This window comes from Myxocyprinus asiaticus, chromosome 23, assembly GCF_019703515.2.
Source record: "Myxocyprinus asiaticus isolate MX2 ecotype Aquarium Trade chromosome 23, UBuf_Myxa_2, whole genome shotgun sequence".
Lineage (NCBI taxonomy): Eukaryota > Metazoa > Chordata > Actinopteri > Cypriniformes > Catostomidae > Myxocyprinus > Myxocyprinus asiaticus.
In genome coordinates, this window is record NC_059366.1 from 10,171,433 (window position 1) to 10,195,509 (window position 24,077).

Consider the following 24,077-nt stretch of genomic DNA (forward strand, 5'->3'; position numbering starts at 1 on the left):
GGCTCTAGGGGCTCGAGCCCCTGTCTATTTGCTGAGGTGCTCCTCTGGCAGAGCAGTGGTGCAGCCATGGGTGTTCCAGGGTGTGCAAATGCCACCCAAAATGAAATGACGTTTTTTACGATTAATAATAGTATACAGGGGTGTAAAAATGCATTAATATTATGCTGAAACTTTGATGCATCAATTATGGAATTTAATAATCAATTATAGGTTAATGACTATAATAAAACTCAATGTGTTACAGAGGTTGTCTCGGATTACATACGCACTCTCGCAACAGATGCAAAATAAGTTAATTGTTCTTTTCTTCCACAATTACAATATATTATGCGTATTGTGGCGTATTTGGAGAATACACTTGGAAAGGTAGGTGATACTGTACTGCACCTTTACTCGACATCATGTGTCCTTAACGTGTTACACGCCATTATGTTTTTAATTCTGTGAGCCTGCTTGGTTTAAAGATCAGACTGTCTGCCTGTATCAATAACAGATTACTGGTTCAGTGAATGTTCCTGTGATGATATGCAAATCTATTACACATAATCTGATGATATAATTAAAATGATATTATCCTTTATTCATATTTGCTCAATTAACATAACAGTATTTTTTTTTTTTAATGAACCTAACCTCCCTGTACTCCATAAATACAAAGAATGTTCAGATTTTTTTTTTTTTAACCTTCTAACAGTTTGCATTCTTCTGTTCAAATGCATTGCACATGCACTGTATTTTTTTATCCACAATTAAGTTTTTGAACCAGTGAATGTAACCTAAACCCAGGTGTTTTGTTTTTGTTTATTTTTTTTTTATTTATTTTTTTTTACAATTTTCCTGTATATTGTAAATTATCCCACCATTTATATTTTCGTCTTAAGCATATTTTGGAAAATAATTATGAATACAGAATAATTAAATGGATTTTCATTACTAATTATTAAGCCAAAAATGTCGATACATTAACAGGCATATTGTACTTACTCCATTGATAAAAGCGTTATTAATTTTAGTTAAGCATTAAAACATAACACATGGTTAAAATATGTCTATATATATATATATATATATATAAATATATAGTTTATATATAGAATTATAGCGAAAAAGAAATGGTCACACACGTGCACCCACCCAGTCCAAAAGAGATCAGACACCTCCTACCCTGTCCCGCCCCCACTGACAGACAATTTTGAAGCTACTGCCCCACAAAAAGGTTAAGAGCCCCTGCCCCTCAAAATGTCTGTGCACGTCCCTGTGTAATAGTACATCAAAGGTTTTATTTCAAAAGATCAGTTGGAAGTTTTATTTCTGATACAACCCCTTTAAAAAAAACAGAAGTGCTACTAAAGTAATTAAAATTCCATATGCTGCAGCATTACCCTGTTTTTTATTGTACTGTTCATTAGAACTGCAGAATAATGTCATGCATATGCATGTTCTTTCCCATGCCAGTAATGTTGCATTTGCAGGTACTTCTACACTCATTCACCTCCTTTGTGCATTGCATATCCAGGCTCAGATCTCATCTGAGTTCAGACCAGATTCTTCGTGTAGACTTTACACTAATGAGCATTTCATCATGTTGAATCTTTTAGTGTACTCCCGTCAGGAGCGCGGAGGATTCATTACAGCATTACCCACTGGAAAATGGCCTTTTCATTTGTCTCAGTCCTTTAGCAGCTTGGTAGATTGATCAGAGAGCTTTCATTAATTATAGACAATGATCTCCTTCCTTTTTATTTGCCTTTCCTGGCAGCTGTTGTATGAGAGCGGAGACAGACATTAGAAAGCCGATACTGGGTGTCCATTTCCGCATTTGATCCCTGACTGTGAATAGAGAGCTGTGTAGTCAAAGTCATGAAAGAAAACAATAGATATCATATCCTTAAGTTGGCTCAGGCACATCTTATATGGCCTAAATAAGTGAATTCAAACTTTCTCTGCCAGTAATGCATTTTTACAGCTTTTTCGGCCAAGGACCTTTACTATTAACACATTCTTGGCTTGGGGTGCAACTCCAAATTCTTAGGCCTAGAAAAGAAATCAGATGCTATTTAGAGTAATGAAAAAGCCTAATAATATTCAATCAGATCCTCAGAAAATCCTTGGCATCTGTGACCAGGACAGCATTTTCATGCCCCCACCCTTTAGATGTAACCCTGTCTTGGAATGTGTCAGGCAAAAACATTCACTTTCACAGAAGACAGTAAGTCACATGGGGATGGAGCAACATGAGGATGAGTAAATGATGACAGAATTTTCATTTTTGATTGCACTATACCTTTAAAAGATGTTGCAACTCATTTCATTTCACAAAACTCTCCCATCTCCCCTACTCCCAAAACACATTTGCTCTGAAGTTTGTTTGTTAAGAATAACAGATCTCTGAAAGCTGCAGAAAATAGACTGGGCAAGTTAAAAATGCATGAAGCATGAAAGTGTGTGGAATGAAAGGCAAAACTTTGTTCACAGTTGTTCAAAACTGGTATAAACAACACATCAGCTTTGCACAGAAGCTTCTGTAACAATATGCAAGCACAGAAACATGACTCTGCTGTAACTGTAATGGCAACGTTGAGCCTTTTTTCATTGTGCGATGGCACTTTTAATATTTGCATGTATTTTGATTATCATATATTCTGCTGAAAACTGTCTGAATTCAAACGGATACTGAAAAATAGCAACATTAACGGTTCCTTCAGAAAATACATCACAGGTAAATGTTTCAAGACACTTGAAATATATATTGAAGTTCCTTGAGGACATAAATTTGATATTTGGATCTCCTTTCCAGGGTGTCTGGAGGATCTTCAAAGGGTGCTGTCAGTGCGGCATATAAAGAACCCCAACTTGTGCCTTGAGAATGTTTTAATTTTTACAGTTTGATGTCTTGAAAAGCTTGTCACAAAAATCAATTTCTGTATGCCCTTCAAGACATCTCACCCCAACTTCCTGATTTTAAAAGGAGATACTGTGTGTAAACACAGAAGAGAAATTTGTCCTGGTCAAAAACTTTCAGTTTGATCTCATTTCATGAAAATTAAAATGACTAAATGATATTATGTGGTTCATGTTGACCACAACAGTTTCAAAATGTCTACTGTGTGGCCCTAAAAGCAAATTAAATTGCTTTTTGGAGCTTCAAAGTTCTGGTCACCATTCACTTGCATTGTATGGACCTACAGAGCTGAGATATTCTTCTAAAAATCTTAATTTGTGTTCAGCAGAAGAAAGAAAGTCATTCACATCTAGGATGGCATGAGGTTGAGTAAATGATGAGAGAAGTTTCGTTTTTGGGTGAACTTTCCCTTTAATGCTCTGTCGAGTTTTAAATCAACAAAACCTACCTCCCTACCATAAATCTTAAACCTAAACTTAACCGTAGTGTCATAAAAAGCAAATGTGAGATAAAAAATGCTAAAGGAATCACATAATTTTGTAGTGCTTCTGTGACACTTTCGGCTCACATGCTGACTCACGTGCTCTTCAGGACTCGTACTCCTGTTATTTGCATCACTAATGTAGTTCTTATAATTTTTAACAGTCAGGTGTTGGGCACAATGAGAACCAAACAAGCATTTAAAAAGGTGTAAACATATTTATTCAGACATCAGGCCATCACATCAACCATATACAGCTGATCTAACTGAGTATACTGTTATCGGTTAAACACTTATTTATAAATAGACTGTATATCTGTAAAATAAATCATTCACTATTGCGTATTATAAGTCACTTGGTGTTAAGGTTGTTGCTCCAGCTTCGAACTGTCTTCTGCTAAGTGCTACAGGTCATGCGGTGTTAGAGGTTGCACGCTAACTGGAGGTCTTGCAGCAGTCGGACAGTGCAAACACAAAACATAGGCAGCTCCAGTATCACATCTCTGTCTCTGCCAAAAAGCTCTCACCCAGTCCTGATGTCATCAGGACCATCTGGGAGCTGGATGAGTCTGTAAGGTTCAGAGACAATTTGGTAAATGTTTGAAATACTTCTAAAGAGGCCAGGAAAAAGGCTAAACCACTTCTGAACTGCTAGTCTTTTTCCACTAAAGATTCTTCCTTAAAGGGATAGTTCACCCAAAAATTTTAATTCTGTCATCATGTATTCACCCTCATGTTGTTCCAAACCTGTATGACTTTCTCTCTTCTGTGAAACAGAGGAGAATTTTTTGAAGAATTTGCTTTGTTCTTTTCCATATAATGAAAGTGAATGGAGACTGGGATTGTCAAGCTCCAAAATTATAAAAAAGCACCATAAAAGTAGTCCATATGACTTTTGTGCTACATTCCAAGTATTCTGAAGCCATACGATAGCTTTGTGTGAGTAACAGACTCAAATTTAAGATGATAATTTAGTCTGCTATTCACTGATCATCTTACCTTCTGCTCTGAAAAGGACAAAAAATACTGCAAAAACACTGTTGAAAATACATGGCCAAATTGATGTCCTACGCAGAGCTCAGGGATCATCGGACTTCTTTAATGATGCTTTTATAGTCCTTCTTTTTGTCATTTTGGAGCTTGACAGACCCCTAGTCTCCATTTACTTTCATTATGTGGCAATAAAGCAACCAAGATATTCTTTGAAAATTCTTTCCCTTAAAAAAAAACTTTTGTGTTCAACAGTGTTTTGGAATGACATGAGGGTGAATAAATAATGACAGAAAGTTCATTTTTGGGTGAACCGTTCCTTTAAAATTCTAGCTTTACTTAAATCTAATGACTTCAGGATATACAGGAGAGAGAACAACTCGCAACCTGGCCATTATTAGAAATCTCTATTTCATAAACAGTATCGGATCTCTCCTAAATATTGCATAAGAAACGTGAGTTTCTGTACTTCCCTTGTTCCCCAGCCTCTTAGAAGCAGTTACTCCAGGAAAGTCATCCACACACAAAGAGGGAGAGAGAAAGCAGGAATTCTAAATGAAACAGTCTTGAAGCAAAGGGAACAGGCTGAGAGAGTGAGATTGGGTCAACCCTTACTGCTGTGGGGAACCCAGGCCGGTTTCTCTCTGGGGGCCACCGAGCTTCCGCGGGCTTCTCCGTCTTTATCTTCCTCTTCCTCTCCTTCAGAGAGCAGATCTGAGATCTGCTGCTGTAGCTCAGGGCTGATGTCATTCTCTGCCAGAACCAGCACACGCAGGCTGGTGGGGTAGTTCTCCACCATGTCTAGGAAGACCTGAACACAGAGGAACAAGGGAACGCATGACGAACACATGCCCGCAGCTTAAAAGACTGCATGTAAAGAATGTTGAAAAGGAGTGAATTTTCCTGCAACTTGATTTATCAATAAAGATATGCAGTACATGACCAAAAGTATGCAGATACCCTTTTTAATTATGGTAATGAGTTTGACTTCTTCAGATACATAGAATTTGAGCCTGTATAAAATCAAGCATAAGAAGATTCAATCTCCTGAGACAAACATAGATCATCCAAATTCCTGAGAATGTTCAAAATCTGACTTCTTGACCATTAAAGGAATATTCCAGGTTCAATACAAGTTAAGCTCAATCAACAGCATTTGTTGCATAATGTTGATTGCCATAAAAATGTATTTTGACTCATCACATCAGCAAAAATCTGGATTACAGTGAGGCACTTTGAACGTTAAAATACTCACTTTTTCAAAGGTATAGCCACAAGACATAAACAATATGCGTGTAAACATGATTTTAGTGTGATAAAATCACTTACTAATCTTTTCTGTGTAAAGTTATAGCCAATTTTACAACTTTGTTGCAATGATGTTGTAATGTCAACAAACTGCAAAACCTTCAAATGACTGTAAAAATGTCCATTTAATCAACTTTACATCTCAAATAATACACTAGTTTTAACAGAAGAATTAATGTAAGTGCTTTTACAAAATTATACATTCACTTCCATTGTAAGTGCCTCACTGAAATCTCGATTTCTGCTTTTTTTACAGAAAAGGAAGGAAGAGTCTAAATTAATTTTGGTGGAAATCAACATTATGTTTCAAATGCTGTCGACTGAGCTTAGCTTGTTTTGAACCTGGAAAATTCCTTTAAAATAACTTTACAAAGATAAGGTTAGTAAGCAATTTCATCACACTAAAATCATTTTAACAAGTATAATGTTTACATCTTGTAGCTATATTTTTAAAACAATGTGTATTTTTGTGTAAATTAAAGGATGGACAAGTCTATATTATTTTTTGTGGAAATCAACATCATGCCACAAATGCCATTGATTGAGCTTAACTCTTATTAAAGCCGGAACATTCCTTGAATAAAGTATATCTTTTTTAGGTAGTATAAATATATATATATATATATTGGGAGCATGGCCATTATTTAACCTGCATGTTGTTTAACCTCTAACATACTAACAACAGCACGAAAATAATAATAATAATAATATATATATATATTTATTTATTAAAGTGAGGCACTATCCACTGCCATTGTATTGAAAAGAAAAACTGGCACTTTTATTAAAACATCTCCTTTTGTGTTCTGCATTAGCAAGAAAAGTCATATGGGTCTTATGGATTTGAACATGAAAAATGATGACAGAATGTTCAGTGTTGGGTGAACTGTTCCTTTAAAAAAGTACAATTTAACCACAATGAATAACTTTCTTGGTAGAGGTCTGCAACCCGACTCAGGGCTGACAGGACCCAAGAAACTGCCGGGTTCCGGTTGTTGTTGTTGTTGTTGTTTTTGTGTGTGTTTTTTGTTTTTGTTTTTTTTAAGTATGAATTCTGGTTCGGGTCGTTTTCGGGTTTGTAATTAATTAAAAAATAAACAGGCCCACCTAACTTGTTTCACGCACACACTCTCACACACAGACATGCGTGAACGGACGAGTTAGGGGCCGTTCACACCGGATTTGTTTTTATGTGCATCTGCTCTGTTTTCCAATTGTTTTCCTTTATTTTTTAAGAAAAAACGCATGTCGAGACACCTGCGATCTGTTTCATTCATTGCACTTCGTCTAACTTGTTTTTAGTGCAAGTGTCACAAAGATTCGCCGTTCTGGAGAAGTTCGGGTCGGGTTCAGGACAGGGCTGGGCAATATGTACAAAATTATTTTATTGATAATCACCTTAAAAAAATATTGCGATCTACGATTATTTCATCAACCCCCCTGCCGAGGGTCGGTGAATTTTTTGCTTTATTGATTTTGCTTTAAAAATTTTATTAATTTATTGAAACAAGAAACACATAAACAAAAAACATTTCTTAAGTCAAATTGCACTTTAAACAAGCAATTCAAATAAAGAAATGATCAAAAAAAATCTTATTTAACCACCTCCCCAAATCCAAACATTAACCATCTCCAATGGCTCCATTTGCCATCACGCAAGCGTCCGTCAACAAGAACAGGCAGAAAATGACTAATTGCCTACAAATTAAGAACTAAAGACAATCATAAATGTAAAGACAATAATAATCATAATAAATAAGCCTAATAAATGCCCTTGTGTTCCCAAAATAATGCTGCCAATTTGTGTTTGTATTGCGTTTTGGTAATTCAGTTAATGCTGCCTAAAGAAAAGAAAATAGAACTCAATTTTAGGTTCATGGTGAACGTGTCTTGTATTACTTTATGATTTAATCACTTTCGTCTTTGTTTCTAATACAAAGATATATCTTAGTGAACCTGCAGCATTGCGTTCACAATGCATGTTAACCGCGAACTGCTCCGTGGAAATAAAGCGAACTAAACTCACAGCACCTCCCGAGATGATCTGAGATAATTTGCAGCATTCTCATAGATGACATTTTTCTTCCAAACAGTGTTCAGACGAATGAAACAGAGAAAAAGGAGTGATAACTCTTTACATGCGTGTGCTCCACATGACAGGCTCACGCTGTCATGTGTCACTCCGAGACATCTTACAGGTTGCCAACCTGTTGCGGGTAGAGGAGTAAAATTACCTGCACATGAAATACATTTGGACGAGGAACTTGCAAACTGGATTCAGCCTCGTTGCATTTTGCGGGTGGCGGGTGCTAGTTTCACACCCTGGCCACTGTTTAATATATTTGGCGACTTCCCAGATCCATGGTTTTGCCATTTCCCGATATTGTCAATCATCATCTGATCGCAATCGGCATCGGGATCTTTGTAAGACATCATCGATATCCGATTACATCGTCCTATCACCCAGCCCTTGTTTGGGCTTAAATCTGAAAATACTGTTCAGGCCGGATAGGGTTGTGTCACATTCTACTGTTTTGACATACTGCTTTTTGCATACTTTATAATTTACCTGTTACAGACACAGGTTCAGATTCACTTTCCTATTCTGTTTCAGCAGACAATGCCCTTGTGCAACAGCCAATTAATCACACTATGAATTTAGCAACAGGTTCAGCAACAGGAGGACCAAAGTTCTGTCTTTTTTCTGAAACCTGAACCACTGCCCCCAGGGGCTGAAGCTGGAAGTGATGTTAAGGTGAAATGTCCACAGGTTGGCACCAAAAACGAGTTGTATTTTTAGTTGTGAATGATGAAATACAGTCAACAGGAGTGCATATTTTAGTAACAATATGCCCTAAACCTAACCGTCAGTGGACAGAAAATGTTATTTTAGAGCGAAAATGCAACCTCAGAATCTTACTCACCATTGTTTATGTGAATGTGATTAATATCTGGTTTCCATGGGACCAAGACCCATGTCTCTAAGGCTGCTCGCACAACACACTATCAGTAGTGCCACATGGAAAGGTAAACATATTTGAATTGATGCAAAAATGTCTGATGGGAGATGGTGATTGTCAGTAATTCAGAGGATCGGGGTTGATTTCAGGGTACATGAACATTTGGAAGCAGCATGTCGATTTCCACTGTGATCATGTTGGCACCAGATTATTATTCAGAATAATTCACCACATTATAAATTGCCCCAGACCTGTACCTCAGTGTACACCTTTGGGATGAATTGAAACACACGGCGAGTCAGACTTAGGACCTATCGCCCAATATCAGCGTCTGACCTAACTGATGCTCTTGTGTTTGCATGGGAGCAAATCCCCGTTTCCATATACTGTACAGTAGAAAGCTGAACCAGAAGAGTGGTAGCTGTTACTGCAGCAAATAGCAGCAAAGGGAGGACCAACTCCCAGTTACAGAGGAAGTGTAGTCTAGGATGGTAATGGCATTAGATCTATGGGTGAACAGATTCTAGATGGGCTGAGAACAAATATGGTGACTAAACTGAGTGAGTCTCACCTCTGGCTCCCTGTAGAGATAATGAGATTCAAATGTTTCTCTGGATTCTCAGCTAAACTGGCACTCTGAGGTTCTTTGAAAACTAATGTGTTCACATGCCTCAAGCCAATTTCAGATAACAGCTTCCCATTTCTACAGAGTTGTTGATGTATTTGGTGGCACTTTATAGAATTTTTAACAACTTTGGATGCAAGTAGTTAAATTACAGTTTTAAAATGGACATCCATCCACACGCACGCATGCACACACACACACACACACACACACACACACACAGACACATAAATGCATACATGTGCTTTCTCTAGCAATGGTTTTGTATATTGATTTCAATCACCTAGTTCAAAACCCTCTTAAATTAGAATTATTCTGGTGAACTCTTTCCTTAAAAACAAATTTCATAATGACGATATTTTTATATAGCATTTGGGTAAACAAGTAAACACTATAACACAACACTGACATACATGAAGGTGTAATAAATAATATAATAAATATTTAACTGAAAGTTCAAACCATGTTCTCAGGACCAGGGTATGTTTCAGGGTGAGTTCAGGGCAAGTTTTGTATTGGGGCAGGTTGTCACATGTAATTTAAATGTAATTAAATTTTAATACTTACAGTACTATTACAATATTTGTTGGCCAAATCAATGGTTTGATATTTTTGTATGTTATCTTTTCCATTTTTGTTGCTTCATAATTGTTTCTGTTTTGAACACACTGAGAAATGTCGGTTTCAGAGTTTGTGCTAACTTAGACGAACTGCTTCTCTATTCATTGAACTGTAAGTAATTATATAAATGCACACAAATATATAAACTCAGCAAAAAATAAATGTTCTCTCAATTTCAACTGCTTTTATTTTCAGCAAACTTAACATGTGTAAATATTTGTATGAACATAAAAAGATTCAACAACTAAGAATATATGTAAACTGAATATGTTTCACAGACATGTGACTAACAGAAATGGAATAATGTGTCCCTGAAAAAAGGGGGATCAAAATCAAAAGTAACAGTCAGTATCTGGTGTGGCCACCAGCTGCATTAAGTACTGCAGTGCATCTCCTCCTCATGGACTGCATCAGATTTGCCAGTTCTTGCTGTGAGATGTTACCCCACTCTTCCACCAAGGCACTTGCAAGTTCCCGGACATTTCTGGGGGAATGGCACTAGCCCTCACCCTCTGATCCAACAGGTCCCAGACATGCTCAATGGGATTGAGATTCGGGCTCTTCTCTGGCCATGGCAGAACACTGACATTCCTGTCTTGCAGGAAATCACGCACAGAACGAGCAGTATGGCTGGTGGCATTGTCATGCTGGAGGGTCATGTCAGGATGAGCCTGTAGGAAGGGTACCACATGAGGGAGGAAGATGTCTTTCCTGTAATGCACAGTGTTGGGATTGCCTGCAATGACAACAAGCTCAGTCCGATGATGCTGTGACACACCGCCGCAGACCATGACGGACCCTCCACCCCCAAATCAATCCCGCTCCAGAGTACAGGCCTCGGTGTAACGCTCATTCCTTCGACAATAAATGCGAGTCCGACCATCACCCCTGGTGAGACAAAACCATGACACTTTTTGCCAGTCCTGTCTGGTCCAGCGAAGGTGGGTTTGCGCCCATAGGCGACATTGTTGCCGGTGATGTCTGGTAAGGACCTGCCTTACAACAGGCCTACAAGCCCTCAGTCCAGCCTCTCTCATACTATTGAGGACAGTCTGAGCACTGATGGAGGGACTGTGCATTCCTGGTGTAAGTCGGGCAGTTGTTGTTGCCATCCTGTCCCGCAGGTGTGATATTCGGATATACCGATCCTGTGCAGGAGTTGTTACATCTGGTCTGCCACTGTGAGGACGATCAGCTGTCCTTCCTGTCTCCCTGTAGCGCTGTCTTTGGTGTCTCACAGTACGGACATTGCAATTTATTGCCCTGGCCACATCTGCAGTCCTCATGCCTCCATGCAGCATGCCTAAGGCACGTTCACGCAGATGAGCAGGGACCCTGGGCATCTTTCTTTTTATGTTTTTCAGAGTCAGTAGAAAGGTCTCTCTTGTGTCCTAAGTTTTTATAACTGTAACCTTGATTGCCTACCATCTGTAAGCTGTTAGTGTATTAACAACCATTCCACAGGTGCATGTTCATTAGTTGTTTATGGTTCATTTAACAAGCATGCAAAACATTGTTTAAACCCTTTACTATAAAGATCTGTACAGTTATTTGGATTTTTACAAAATTATCTTTAAAATACAGTGTCCTGAAAAAGGGGTTTCTTTTTTGCTGAGTTTTTCATATATATATATATATATATATATATATATATATATATATATATATATATATAACTAAATTTGATATAAGGGTCTAAAATATTGATGCAATATTATGAGAAAAAGAGTCTAAATATATCAATATATGCTTGCATCGGTACAGCCCTAGTTCCAACCAATATGTTTATTGGCTATGATTGTGTCATGTCTCACAGCATTTTTGCATTCAGTGTGGAAAGACAAATTCACAGACAAAATATTGCTGGAAACTTGTTGTGTCATGCCTGGATAGGACACTGTGTGACTGAGGATGATGCAAACAGAGGGAGTAGTTGTTGGGGCAGAGGTGTCATGGTGTACTTTAATCATTTCCCAGCCTGTTGTCTTTGACTTTAGTGCGTTAGCCCAAAGCTGACTCTACTGCCTCTGCATTAATTTACACACATACAGTAAGAGACTGAAAAGGACCAGACTTTGCAATTACAACCATCATGAGGGAAGCACATTTCAGAATGTTTTTAAACACTGAGAGCATGGAAAATGGAATTTACTGTGAAACTTGGCCCTCTAGTGGAAGGTTACAAAGAGAAAATAACTCTTCTCTGCCATTTTACTGGACAACAGGGAAAGTTCGATAGCTTTTAGGAATAGTTCACCCAAAATATTATCAGTGGGGAATATTTTACGGTTTGTTTTTTTACACAAAGTATAACGTCATATGGACTGTATTTATATATACAGTAGATTATATGGAGCTTGGCAGTTTAAAGGGATAGTTCATCCAAAAATGAAAATTCTCTCATTATTTACTCACCCTCATGATATCCCAGGTGTGTATGACTTTCTTTCTTCACCAGAACACATTTGAAGAAAAATTGAAAAAATCTTAGCTCAGTAGGTCCTTAAAATGCAAGTGAATGGAGATTCCTCTTTTGAAGCTCCAAAAATCACAGACAGTCAGCATAAACATCATCGATACAACTCCAGCAGTTAAATTAATGTATTCTAAAGTGACACGATCGCTTTAATATTTAAGTACTTTTTGACTATAATTAAACACTTCACAAGAGGGTGGAGTTCAAGCAGTCTCTCATGTGACGTATTCACTTTGCCATGATACAGACATAATCTCACGTTCTCCACTCAGTTTAGACATCCAGGATCAGCACACAAACGCACCATTGTGAGTAAAGAAACAGATAAATACAGATCTAAACCAAAACCAAACAAGCTACTGTACAGCGCTCCTTCTCACTTGTAAACAGTGCTGCTCTTCCGGCTGTGATGCACGTGACTCAGTTATGGCGTATTTCAAATGCCAATGCGATTACGTCACACACGATACCGCTGCAGAAAGGAAGCATGATTTAGAGTTAAAGTATTTATATTTTAATCTTTTTCACACCAAAAGTGATCATGTCGCTTCAGAAGACATTAGTTTAACCGCTGGAGTCGAATAGATGATGATGTTTATGCTGACTGTCTGTGATTTTTGGAGCTTCAAAAGAGAAATCTCCATTCACTTGAATTTTAAGGAGCTACTGAGCTAAGATATTTTTCTATTTTTCTTCAAATGTGTTCTGGTGAAAAAAAAGTCATACTTTTTTTTCACCAGAACACATTTGAAGAAAAATATCATGGGATATCATGAGGGTGAATAAATTATGAGAGAACTTTCATTTTGGCGTGAACTACCCCTTTATATCACCATCTACTTGCCTTGTATGTAAAACAGAAGCTTGTACATTCTGCATAATATCTTTTTTGTTTCCCAGAAGAAAGAAAATAATAAAGGGGTTGGAATGACAAGAAGGTCAGTATGGCTAAAATGTTAATTATGAGGTGAACTATTCCTTTAAGAACATGGGGAGGAATTATGGCTTAAACTTGTTCCTAATCCATTATTCCCCTACAGCACTATATTTCTTGTGCAAGTTGTAATAGGAAAAGGTTTAGTATTACTCATCTGGTTGATAAAGTGCATATCTGATCTACATGCCCTATCTCCTTTCAAGGACAAAATGAATTTAGTTACAGCCAGGGTTGGGAGGGTTACTTTTGAAATGAATTCCACTACAGATTACAGAATACATGCTGTAAAATGTCATTTGTAACGTATTCTATTAGATTACTCAAGGTCAGTAACGTATTCTAAATACTTTGGATTACTTCTTCAGCACTGGTAGATTTTTTTCACTTGTTTTGACTATAAAAACTCTGCCAGTACAGTAAGACAAAACATGTTAAAAATACATTCTCTGAAAAACCTAAATATCTTATGCAGTGTTGTTTCTAAAACAAGATCAATCAAATTGATCTTGTTTTAAGGATTTTTAGATCTTTTTACAGGAAAACAATACAAAAATTATCATCAAGAATATGATTTCTGCCCTAATATCAAAGGTCTTACTAGAAAAAAATAAATTATGATCCAACATGAATTTTCTTGATAAAAAAATATGATCGTGCCTGGTAACGTGCATGTAAAATGGCTAGAAATAGCATTTTATCACAAGGTTTATTTCTATTTCTTCTGCTCCAAACTTACTTCAAACTAACTTCTCTGTCTGCTCGTTTGAATGTAACACATCATAAGAAAGTGTTTCACCACTGTTCAAATGCACTTTGGATCTCATCATTTATATGTATAAATGTTTTCCATCTGAAAGGACTAAATATTAAATGAAACAAATGACAATAAAATGCAAAGTAATCTCTTCAGTAATCAAAATACTTTTTTAATGTAACTGTATTCTAATGACCAATGATTTAAATTGTAACTGTAGTGGAATACAGGTACTTATATTTTGTAATTTAAATACGTAATCCCATTACATGTATTACTCCCCAACCCTGGTTACAGCACAGATTATATTACATGCATCACAATGCACTTTTTAGCCCATAATTTATCACTGATTTAAATAGAAAATTAGTTAAAGTGAAACAAGTAATATAGGTGGTGTTTTCTCTCTTAGAATTCAAGGTAGGTCTTTTGGCAGGTTATTTTATAAATTGACTGTTCAGTATCTGTTTATGTAATGCAGAAGCAATAAGAAAATTATATGGGGCATTTAAGAAGGACTGGATTTATTTAGGCATAAGTTTCAGAGTGCATTTGAAGATCATATGCCTTAAAGGGATTGTTCATCATTTACTAATCACCCTCATGTCATTCCAACATGATCACACGGGAAGTCGGCATGTTGTTTCCGAGAGTCTCACTACCCTAGGATCGACTCACGGAATTTAAACCAAAGTTTGAATCTTGCGTTGAAACCAGGAAGTAATCACGTATGCATAATCAGTAACGACTGTGATTCAGAGGTTGCATTTAGTAGGTTACGTTTAGGTTTGGGGTTTGGGTTGGGGGTTCATTGTATAAAATATGCATTCCTCTTCACTGTATTACAGCCTCTACAGCTGAAAACAACTCGCTTCATGACTCGCTTTTGGCGCCCCTGTGTGGACATTACACCACACTTACAGCTTTGGCCACTGGAGGCAGTGTTTTGAATTTCGGCTCAGACCGATTTTAGTTAAAGAAAACTCAACCTACTGTTTCCGATTTCACAATGAGATCAGTCTGGCCATTCCAAATTTATCAGTAATGTAGTCTAGGGCATCCATGGTATGCCCACCTATCTTTCTAAGGATTTATAGCCGCCAGAACAATGAGTGGAACAACCAATCAGAACATTTGTTTCAACTGAGATGGGATATTTGCTAACCAATCATATTATCTGTTTCAGGGAGGGGATGAGACAATTTGAGTGTTTCCAGTCAAATGCTGATGCACCAGCTGCAAAACGTGAAGATATTTATGTATTTAAATACTCACCCGTGCTAGTTTTTGATGCTCTTCGCAGATGCTAGTTAAGTTAATGAGTTGTCCCATAATTAGATCAAAATTATCAAAAAAAGAATTTCTGCCTTTTACTGCAGTCAGTGGTGCCTTTTTTTCTTGTGATATCAAATGATTTCAATTCATATTTCTTAGTAGGAAAACAATTTCACTACTAAAAACAGATAAGCACATAATGGTGTACAAATAACCATTCATTCTTATGTCTAGTTATATAAGATAGTTAATGTGAACACTACTACACTCACCAGTTATACATCTTCCAATTCAAACATGGCGCCTTCAGATATTTCACATCAGGTTTGACATCAATGATGTTGCATGTGACATTTGATGTCACTGAAACTTGATGTGACAAGGTGGCATTTTTCATTTGAAAGCTACTGCCATGAGCAAGCTGTTTAGTGAATAAATTACATTTCAGTCTGATCCTTCAAAAGGCTATTGTATGGCCTCATATGACTTTGAATTTGGAGGTATATGGACCACTTTAATGATACTTTTAAATGATGCTTTTTTTTTTCTTCAGTTTTTATTTATGTTTTTATTATTATTTACCTTGACAGCCATTGCATGGAATAGAGGTCCAGATCATCTTCAAGAATTCACTTTTTGTGTTCCACAAAAAGTCATAAAAGTTTGGAGCGACCCATGAGGGTGAGTAAATGACAGAATTTTCTTTTAATAATCTTACACTATATTGAAATGGAGTGGTGGTGGCGTAGTGGACTAAAGCACTGAACTGGTAAGTAGAAGGTTGTTGGTTCAATCCCCACAGCCACCACCACTGTGTCCTTGAGCAAGGCACTTAACTCCAGGTTGCTCCAGAGGGACTGTCCCTATAATAAGGGCACTGTAAGTTGCTTTGGATAAAAGTGTCTGACAAATGCATAAAAATGTAAAAAAAAAAAATGTGAATGTACTGTACATATTGATTCTTTTTTTTTTTAAACAGAGACAACTCAAAATATTAAATAATATACAAAAATACCATAAATAAAAAATAATGATGTTGCATGGATTAGTTCTGGATCTACCTGTGCTGACTGATTGCTGAGACCAGTTCCCTCCAAATCCAGAACTTCCAGAGTTCGACTGGATGCAACAGCGACAGCCAACATTCCAGCAATGTGATCCCCTAGAAACACAACCAATGGGAAAAGCTGAGAGAGAGGGGTCAAGGTGCAAGGCAGTCCTTGTGGTTTTAAAAGTGCAAACTGCATTTATCCTGCAGCAATTTTTGTGCACTAGGGTGGCAAATTCATGCACTGAGGAGCATTGGTCAGCAAAATAAATGTGTCAAAAGAAAAACAAAAAACATCTAGGCTACACCATACACTTTACTCCAGGGAAAGACTTGCTTCCTTGCAGTAATTGTTGAATAGATTTATGTGTCAAACCAAAAAACATAATTAATATATTTTTAAAGCAAACCCTTGAATTAATTACTTATTAAAGATGTTATCATGGTAAGCTTATTTGACATACAGTGGGGTCCAAAAGTGTGAAACTACTAGCTTCAATTTTGCATCTTTCATTGAAAGATATATTAACAGTGCAACAATTTGAGTGAAAATTCTAATTGAAAAATAAAAATGGACTCTACAAGTTTGTGCAAATCCTGATGATCATGTTTTCCAACATGATTTGAGAATGTTCTAAAAAGCATCTTGTGTGCTTCAATGGAAACAACAAAATTTGACCTTTTATACAAAGGAGTTAACATGGTCAATGTCACAAATTTGCATTTTGTATTAGTGACCTAGATATACAGTATTAATCTTAAATCTTAAATATCTTAAATGTTACTTCATTTTGTATCAACTTTGTTGTAGATTTTTCAAAATCCTAAATCTTTCATTATTTCCAGGTTTAAATGTTTAAAATGTCTTTGTCCTTACTGTCAGTTTACCAAATCTGTGTTTCATGGCCAGTGTAAATCCATACCTGTAGCATTGTCTTTACACGGCAGGTCAAAATTGCTCACCTAAGGGATTGTAGTCGAGGTTGAGGACCCGTAACTGTGAGCTGTGAGCCACGGCGATGGCCAGTCGAGCCCAACCCTGGCTGCTGATGGCTGGGTTGGCGCTCAGTGTAAGCTCTTTAAGCCCTGTACAGTAGTATTGATTGCATAAAAGAGCATTGTTAATTCACCATAGCTGTAAGTCTGCTGCTAAATCTCAATTCATACAAATTTACAGTATTTTACAACTGGAAATAAACTGGATTTCACAGAACTTTTTACTGCCAGGTGGAATCCTCATTTGTTTATTTAATCTGAATGCGGCACACTACTTTTAAAGAGAGTTCTTTATGGAAACCGTCATGAATAGGCTACTATTTACTGGTTCTGATGCTTTACCTGATTTGGCTCCATCCGGAGGTAGCATGCCACAAATGAGACGCACAGCTTCATCACCCAGCATGCAGTCGCCCAAGTCCAATGACACCAGTGAGGGGTGAGTGGAGAGAGCTGCGTTCAGAGTGACCAGTCCTGCATCTAACAGTGGACTCCCATGGAGACTATAAGGGGCACAGGGAAAGTAGACATCATGTTTTGTGCTAGATTTGAGTTCCCTGAAGGCAGTGGCAGATTTAGGCAGTGGCAACATGGGCAGCCGCCTGGAGTGGCATCATGCTGGTGGTGACATGGACCCCCCCACCCCCCAGCTAACAAATTTTGTTGGGGTTGGGTTGCTGAAGAGGGGGTTCGCCCAGGGTATGACACAAGCTAGAACTGCAACTGCCTGAATGAAATAGCAGTACTTGAAAAGCGAAAAAAATTAGTGTTAACATTTCAGAGAAGCTTAGGTTATAGACTTCAGTTCTGTTTAAATGAAATACTGCATCAGAGCCATCCTAAACTTGCCTGCTGTCAAGACTCAGTGACATGCAAAAACAAAACAACCTTATATTTTAAGCATGAGAATCAACAAATAACGCTTTTGTGATGCCTTTTGTAATATAATGAAGTAAAAGATAGTTAATGGTCATACCATACAGTCTAATATCATATCCTCATCAGATATGTCTATTGGATACAGTATTAAACTCACAACATTTAAAGATGGAAATCATACTAGGAAGTTTTTATTCACGATATCACAATTAGGTGAATTTAAAATAATTCCACTACTTTAGTTTGAGCGAATATTTTGCCGTGTGCCATTTAATAAGAAATATTTCAGGTGCTTTCATGGGAATTTTGTTTGAATTGGTAATCAATGAATAGGTTTTTCCAGTCTCTTCAATATCAATTTAAATATCCCTTTAACTATCAAAAGCCAGTTCAATTGTGTCATCCTCCAGGAAGTGAATTGAAAATGTTTCAATCAGGACACACAAGATTTTTTTTTTTAAGTTAACTATTTGTTTCTTTTCTTTTAGAATATTAAAAGGGAAATCTAAAATCATTATAAACAGTAAAATCAAGACAATTTGTAACATATTTCCACATTTTTAAAAGGATTTTCTTTTCTTATGTACAAATAAATTCTCACTACCGCAACACACAAAACTTTGGCCACAAATCTGAGAAGCTGATTAGTTAAAAAAAAAATTTTTTTAATTGATTTGAAATGTCAACATTTATTGCCCTGTTTCAGTGACATCACTTTTCTCCGCAGCCACCATATTTTTGACCATCAGCGGAAGGAAACAATGGCTGTGAATGCAAAAACACCCGAGAAACTATATCAAGAAAAACATCAAAAATGTCTTTTGGTCCATGCCCAGTCCCAGGAAAAGTTCATACAGGTCTGAAGACAGCACAAATATTGGCAAATTGAACTTTTGCAGACATTTAAAGATATTTTATCCACGATTCAGCTCCACACTCCCCGCTACCTGACTGGACCTTATCCCTAAAGCCTATACCTACACCCATCCCTAACCTTAACCATAGTAGGGAGTCATTGGTCCCTATCCCTACACCCACCCCTAACCTTAACCATAGTAGGGAGTCATTGGTTCCTATCCCTACCTAACCTTAACCATAGTAGGGAGTCATTGGTCCCTATCCCTACACCCAACCTTAACCTTAACCATAGTAGGGAGTTATTGGTCCCTTTCCCTACACCCAACCTTAACTTTAACCATAGTATGGAGTCATTGGTCCCTTTCCCTACACCCAACCTTAACTATAGTAGGGAGTCATTGGTCCCTATCCCTACACCCAACCTTAACCTTAACCATAGTAGGGAGTTATTGGTCCCTTTCCCTACACCCAACCTTAACTTTAACCATAGTAGGGAGTTATTGGTCCCTTTCCCTACACCCAACCTTAACTTTAACCATAGTATGGAGTCATTGGTCCCTTTCCCTACACCCAACCTTAACTATAGTAGGGAGTCATTGGTCCCTATCCCTACACCCAACCTTAACCTTAACCATAGTAGGGAGTTATTGGTCCCTTTCCCTACACCCAACCTTAACTTTAACCATAGTATGGAGTCATTGGTCCCTTTCCCTACACCCAACCTTAACCTTAACCATAGTATGGAGTCATTGGTCCCTTTCCCTACACCCAACCTTAACTTTAACCATAGTATGGAGTCATTGGTCCCTTTCCCTACACCCAACCTTAACTTTAACCATAGTAGGGAGTCATTGGTCCCTATCCCTACACCCAACCTTAACCTTAACCATAGTAGGGAGTTATTGGTCCCTTTCCCTACACCCAACCTTAACTTTAACCATAGTATGGAGTCATTGGTCCCTTTCCCTACACCCAACCTTAACCTTAACCATAGTATGGAGTCATTGGTCCCTTTCCCTACACCCAACCTTAACTTTAACCATAGTATGGAGTCATTGGTCCCTTTCCCTACACCCAACCTTAACTTTAACCATAGTATGGAGTCATTGGTCCCTTTCCCTACACCCAACCTTAACCATAGTAGGGAGTCATTGGTCCCTATCCCTACACTCAACCCTAACCTTAACCATACCGTAGTAGGGAGTCATTGGTCCCTATCCCTAAAGCCCATCCTAAACATAAGGATACACCAGTGAGCGAGTACACACACGTCACCGTAAACATCTCTCATTCAGAAGTTACACATTTTTTGTGTTGTTTTCAGATTTAGACACAGTATTTAAAAATGTCTGTGATGATCCCGTCTGTTTGAATTGAGGAGCTGCTTTTAAACTCACGAAGAAGTTTTTTGTCGCATCCTACTACACACTGAAGGTAAATGGAATATTGGCCACAAATATGGCGGCGCGGTCATATGGTGACGTCACATGAAACAGGTCAATTTAGGCTCAAATAATCATTACTCAATTTGATCGAAAAATAAACCATAAACCATCTCATTACCAAAACCAATTTCAAACCTTTAGATTAACCCAAACAGTTTGATCAGAATTGGCATTTAATCATTATTAAAAGTTTCCTGGCTGTGTAAACCTGTAAAGTATTGTTGTGTGTTTTGGAAATGATAAACAAGTTGCAGTAGAGAATTTCATTCACAATTTACAGCTTTATCATAAAAATGATGAAGCACATGTACTATATCTATTGTGCTCAACTTCCAGACTATTTCATATGGATTATTTGTACATAGAAATCCTCACTGCCATGGTTCAGGCTCAGTTTCACGGATATTACCCAACAATGTAAGTTGAAAGGAGATTTTCCAACTCGGTTTTTTACATTTCTTAAAAAGTGGGCCACAAAATAGCCTATAGCACCTGAAGCTGGAATGATCTACAAAAGTTTGAATGGAGTCACAGGCTAAACGTTGAGTGATTCGAGCTGAATAATCGCAGAGAGGAACATACTGTGGTCGGTGCATTGCACTCAGTGAAACGACAGAACCCTTTGCTCGAGCACTTACAAGAGTGTCTGGATGGATCTGTTGGCCTTCAGCGCATCTGCCAGCTGCTTCGTCCGGCCGATGGTGGACACCACACCGAGGTTCAGGTTCAGTTGTGCGAGAGAATGCGACTCTGAAACGCCGCGACACACACGGCCGAAGTCTCGATCGGACAGCTGACAACCGCGTACAGACAGAAGCCGCACACTGTTCTCTTTCAGACTGTCGCATATATCTTTGATTTCAGCACCGGACAGCGCCTCTCCCGTTATCTGAATCGAGCCCGGCAGCATTTCGGTGGCGTCAAGGTTGACTAGCGTGCCAAGTGGACAGCATAATGGATCGTGGAGTTAAACCGATGCCCGACAGCAACCATATTCTTAGAAGCCAGTGCCAACTTTAACACAACATGCGTACATACAGGCTATCACATCCTTCGATTACACAGCGACTTATTCTCCAGAGTAGCCAGTTTAAGTTAAACGTCAACTGAAACGCAAAATGCCTTGTTTGTTTGCAATTAAAGCTCCACAGCAGTTCTACGGTACCGAAAGCCTTTTAAAAGTTGACGATCTTTTTAACACGGCGTCTAAATAATGCGGCGCTCCAGCGCGAGACGCTGAGAAAAACAAAACAAAAAACAAAAAACACAACAACAGCGAGACGTGGCGCAACGAATATAACCGAACGCAGGTGTCTCGAGACGCGTTTTTAACAGTTTACGTTATTTGTTTACTTGATACAGCGTCTAAAAAAACGCGGCATTCCTGCGCGAGATGTTGGAAAGAAAAAAAAAGCGATTCGAGACACGTTTTTAACAGGTCCCGTTATTTGTTTACATGACACGGCGTCTAAAAAACGCGGCACTCCTGCACGAGATGCTGAAGAAAAGAAAAAACAGCGATTCGAGACACGTTTTTAACAGGTCCCGTTATTTGTTTACATGACACGGCGTCTAAAAAACGCGGCACTCCTGCACGAGATGCTGAAGAAAAGAAAAAACAGCGATTCGAGACACGTTTTTAACAGGTCCCGTTATTTGTTTACATGACACGGCGTCTAAAAAACGCGGCACTCCTGCACGAGATGCTGAAGAAAAGAAAAAACAGCGATTCGAGACACGTTAACAGTTCCCATTATTTGTTTACATGACACGGCGTCTAAAAAACGCGGCACTTCTGCGCGAGATGCCGGAAAAAACAAAAATAAACAGCGAGACGAGGCGCAGCGACTATAACCGAACGCAGGTGTCTCGAGACACGTTAACAGCTTACGTTATTTGTGTACCTGACACTGCGTCTAAAAACGCGGCTCTCCTGCGCGAGATTCTGAATAAAACAACAACGTGGCGCAACGAATATAACAGAACACAAGGGTCTCGAGACGCGTTGTAACAGTTGAAGCTGATACTGCGTTTAAAAACCGCGGCGCTCCTGCGCGAGATGCTGAAAAAACGCAACGTTCATATTCGGCTGTCTAGCGCATGTTTACGTAGGAAAATGATTACAAAACAGCGCGGACGGATTCAAAAACGCGTTCGGTGTGAACGGCCCCTTAAAGTTCTAGTGTTCAGAGCCTCCACTAAGTCCACAGCACTGACATCATTGTCCATCGGCTGTCCTTTCGCAGCTGAAATAAGAGCATGGGTGCGCAGTGTTGAAACACGACTGTAGGGCAGCGTACACACCGGTTTGCAGTCTATAGGCTCAGAAAAACGCAAAAAAGGTGTGGTGCGCCTACTTCAGCGTTTTCTGTGTCCTTTGCGCTTCTATTCCCGACATGCTTGTTTGGTTCCTCTGTACTTCATCCTTTGCAGCATCAAGGTAAAGATGACAACGGAGTTTACCTCTGTTTGCAGGTGCTGTCGGTTACTATGGACGCCGTCTAAATGTCTCCCACATTAAATGGTGCTCATTTTACCACCAGCACCATTGCCAAAGCAGCCGCTTGGTCTGTTCAGGCTTTAGGTAATCCGCTTGACAGCTGATGGAGTGGGGTTGACCACAAGGAGAGAGTGTCTTCTGGGTTGAGCATGTGTAGGAAGGCAAAATGGGCGAGCCAAGAGCTAGTGAGGTAACAAGTGACCATCTATTGCAGTGTATGGATGATCACGCATGATTAGTTGGGTCTTGGAAGTAGGTTGTGTCTAGTGCGTTATGAAATATAGGGGACACCGGGGCTAGTTGTCACACGTTTTATCACGGTTAATAGGCCACTTCTTTGGGTAGGTTTATTTTGCAAAGCCTGTTTTCTGTATAGGCACATACCATGAGTTCTTGGCTACAAAAAAGCTTTTTATATGAACTAATCTGAATATGTTGTCACACTACATAGGGTAAGTTGTCACAATGGCAACTTGTCATTAAATAGCCAACTATACCTTTCCAGAAATAAAAAAAAAAAAAACGCGGTTTTTTTTTACATTTACACAGTTAATATGTTTATATTCATTATTTATATAAATAAAAATGTTTCATTAATTCTAAATGACAATTTAATCAATCATTTTAATTACATAATCATTACTAATATTACTGATATAAGACAAACGTGTTATGTTTTGCGGTCCTGGTTTAAAATAAACTATTGTTTTGTATTTCTGAGTGTTGCTTTTCTTTTGAAACTATAGTGTTTTAATACTGTGCCAACCGACCCCAATATGAGATTGGTTGTCAAAAATGCACAACATAATTTTAATAAAATTAAATAAATTAAAAATCAATAAATATTTGGTGACACTGAATGTGTGCGCATGTGTGAGTGTTTTAACATAAGAACATACGCTTTCATTTGATACTAGTTGGGGGGTATCTTGAAGTTTGTTCCACCAGAGATATTCAATCGAGAATGAACAGCGTGCCAACCAACCCCAGTCTCCCCTAAACATGTGACAACTTGCCCCGAC

The 24,077-nt window shown here is 38.2% G+C and overlaps 1 protein-coding gene across 2 annotated transcripts; it reads right to left on the reverse strand.

The window, feature by feature from the left end:
* Window positions 1-3,587: 3,587 nt before the first annotated feature.
* Window positions 3,588-23,476, reverse strand: LOC127413711 (leucine-rich repeat-containing protein 73-like). Of its 2 annotated transcripts, none has more exons than XM_051651070.1 (6): window positions 21,194-23,476; window positions 17,716-17,876; window positions 17,341-17,463; window positions 16,391-16,491; window positions 4,989-5,184; window positions 3,588-4,875 (listed from the first exon to the last, which is right to left on the reverse strand). In XM_051651070.1, exons 1-6 carry the CDS (start codon window positions 21,463-21,465, stop codon window positions 4,781-4,783), a joined length of 948 nt encoding a protein of 315 aa, XP_051507030.1. In that variant the 5' UTR covers window positions 21,466-23,476; the 3' UTR covers window positions 3,588-4,780. The 2 variants fall into 2 exon arrangements, with proteins under 2 accessions (XP_051507030.1, XP_051507031.1); XM_051651071.1 differs by having other exon boundaries at window positions 3,588-3,952; window positions 21,194-23,474.
* Window positions 23,477-24,077: the final 601 nt, after the last annotated feature.

What these genes read in the sequence shown, in the direction of transcription:
- LOC127413711 (XM_051651070.1), bottom strand. Translation starts at nt 21,465, where the DNA reads ATGCTGCCGGGCTCGATTCAGATAACGGGAGAGGCGCTGTCCGGTGCT. An exon ending in TCAGCAATCAGTCAGCACAG is followed by an intron (nt 5,185 to 16,390) that starts GTAGATCCAGAA and finishes CTCTGTGTTCAG; the next exon opens with GTCTTCCTAGACATGGTGGA. An exon ending in GGCCTGGGTTCCCCACAGCA is followed by an intron (nt 4,876 to 4,988) that starts GTAAGGGTTGAC and finishes ACTTTCCTGGAG; the next exon opens with TAACTGCTTCTAAGAGGCTG.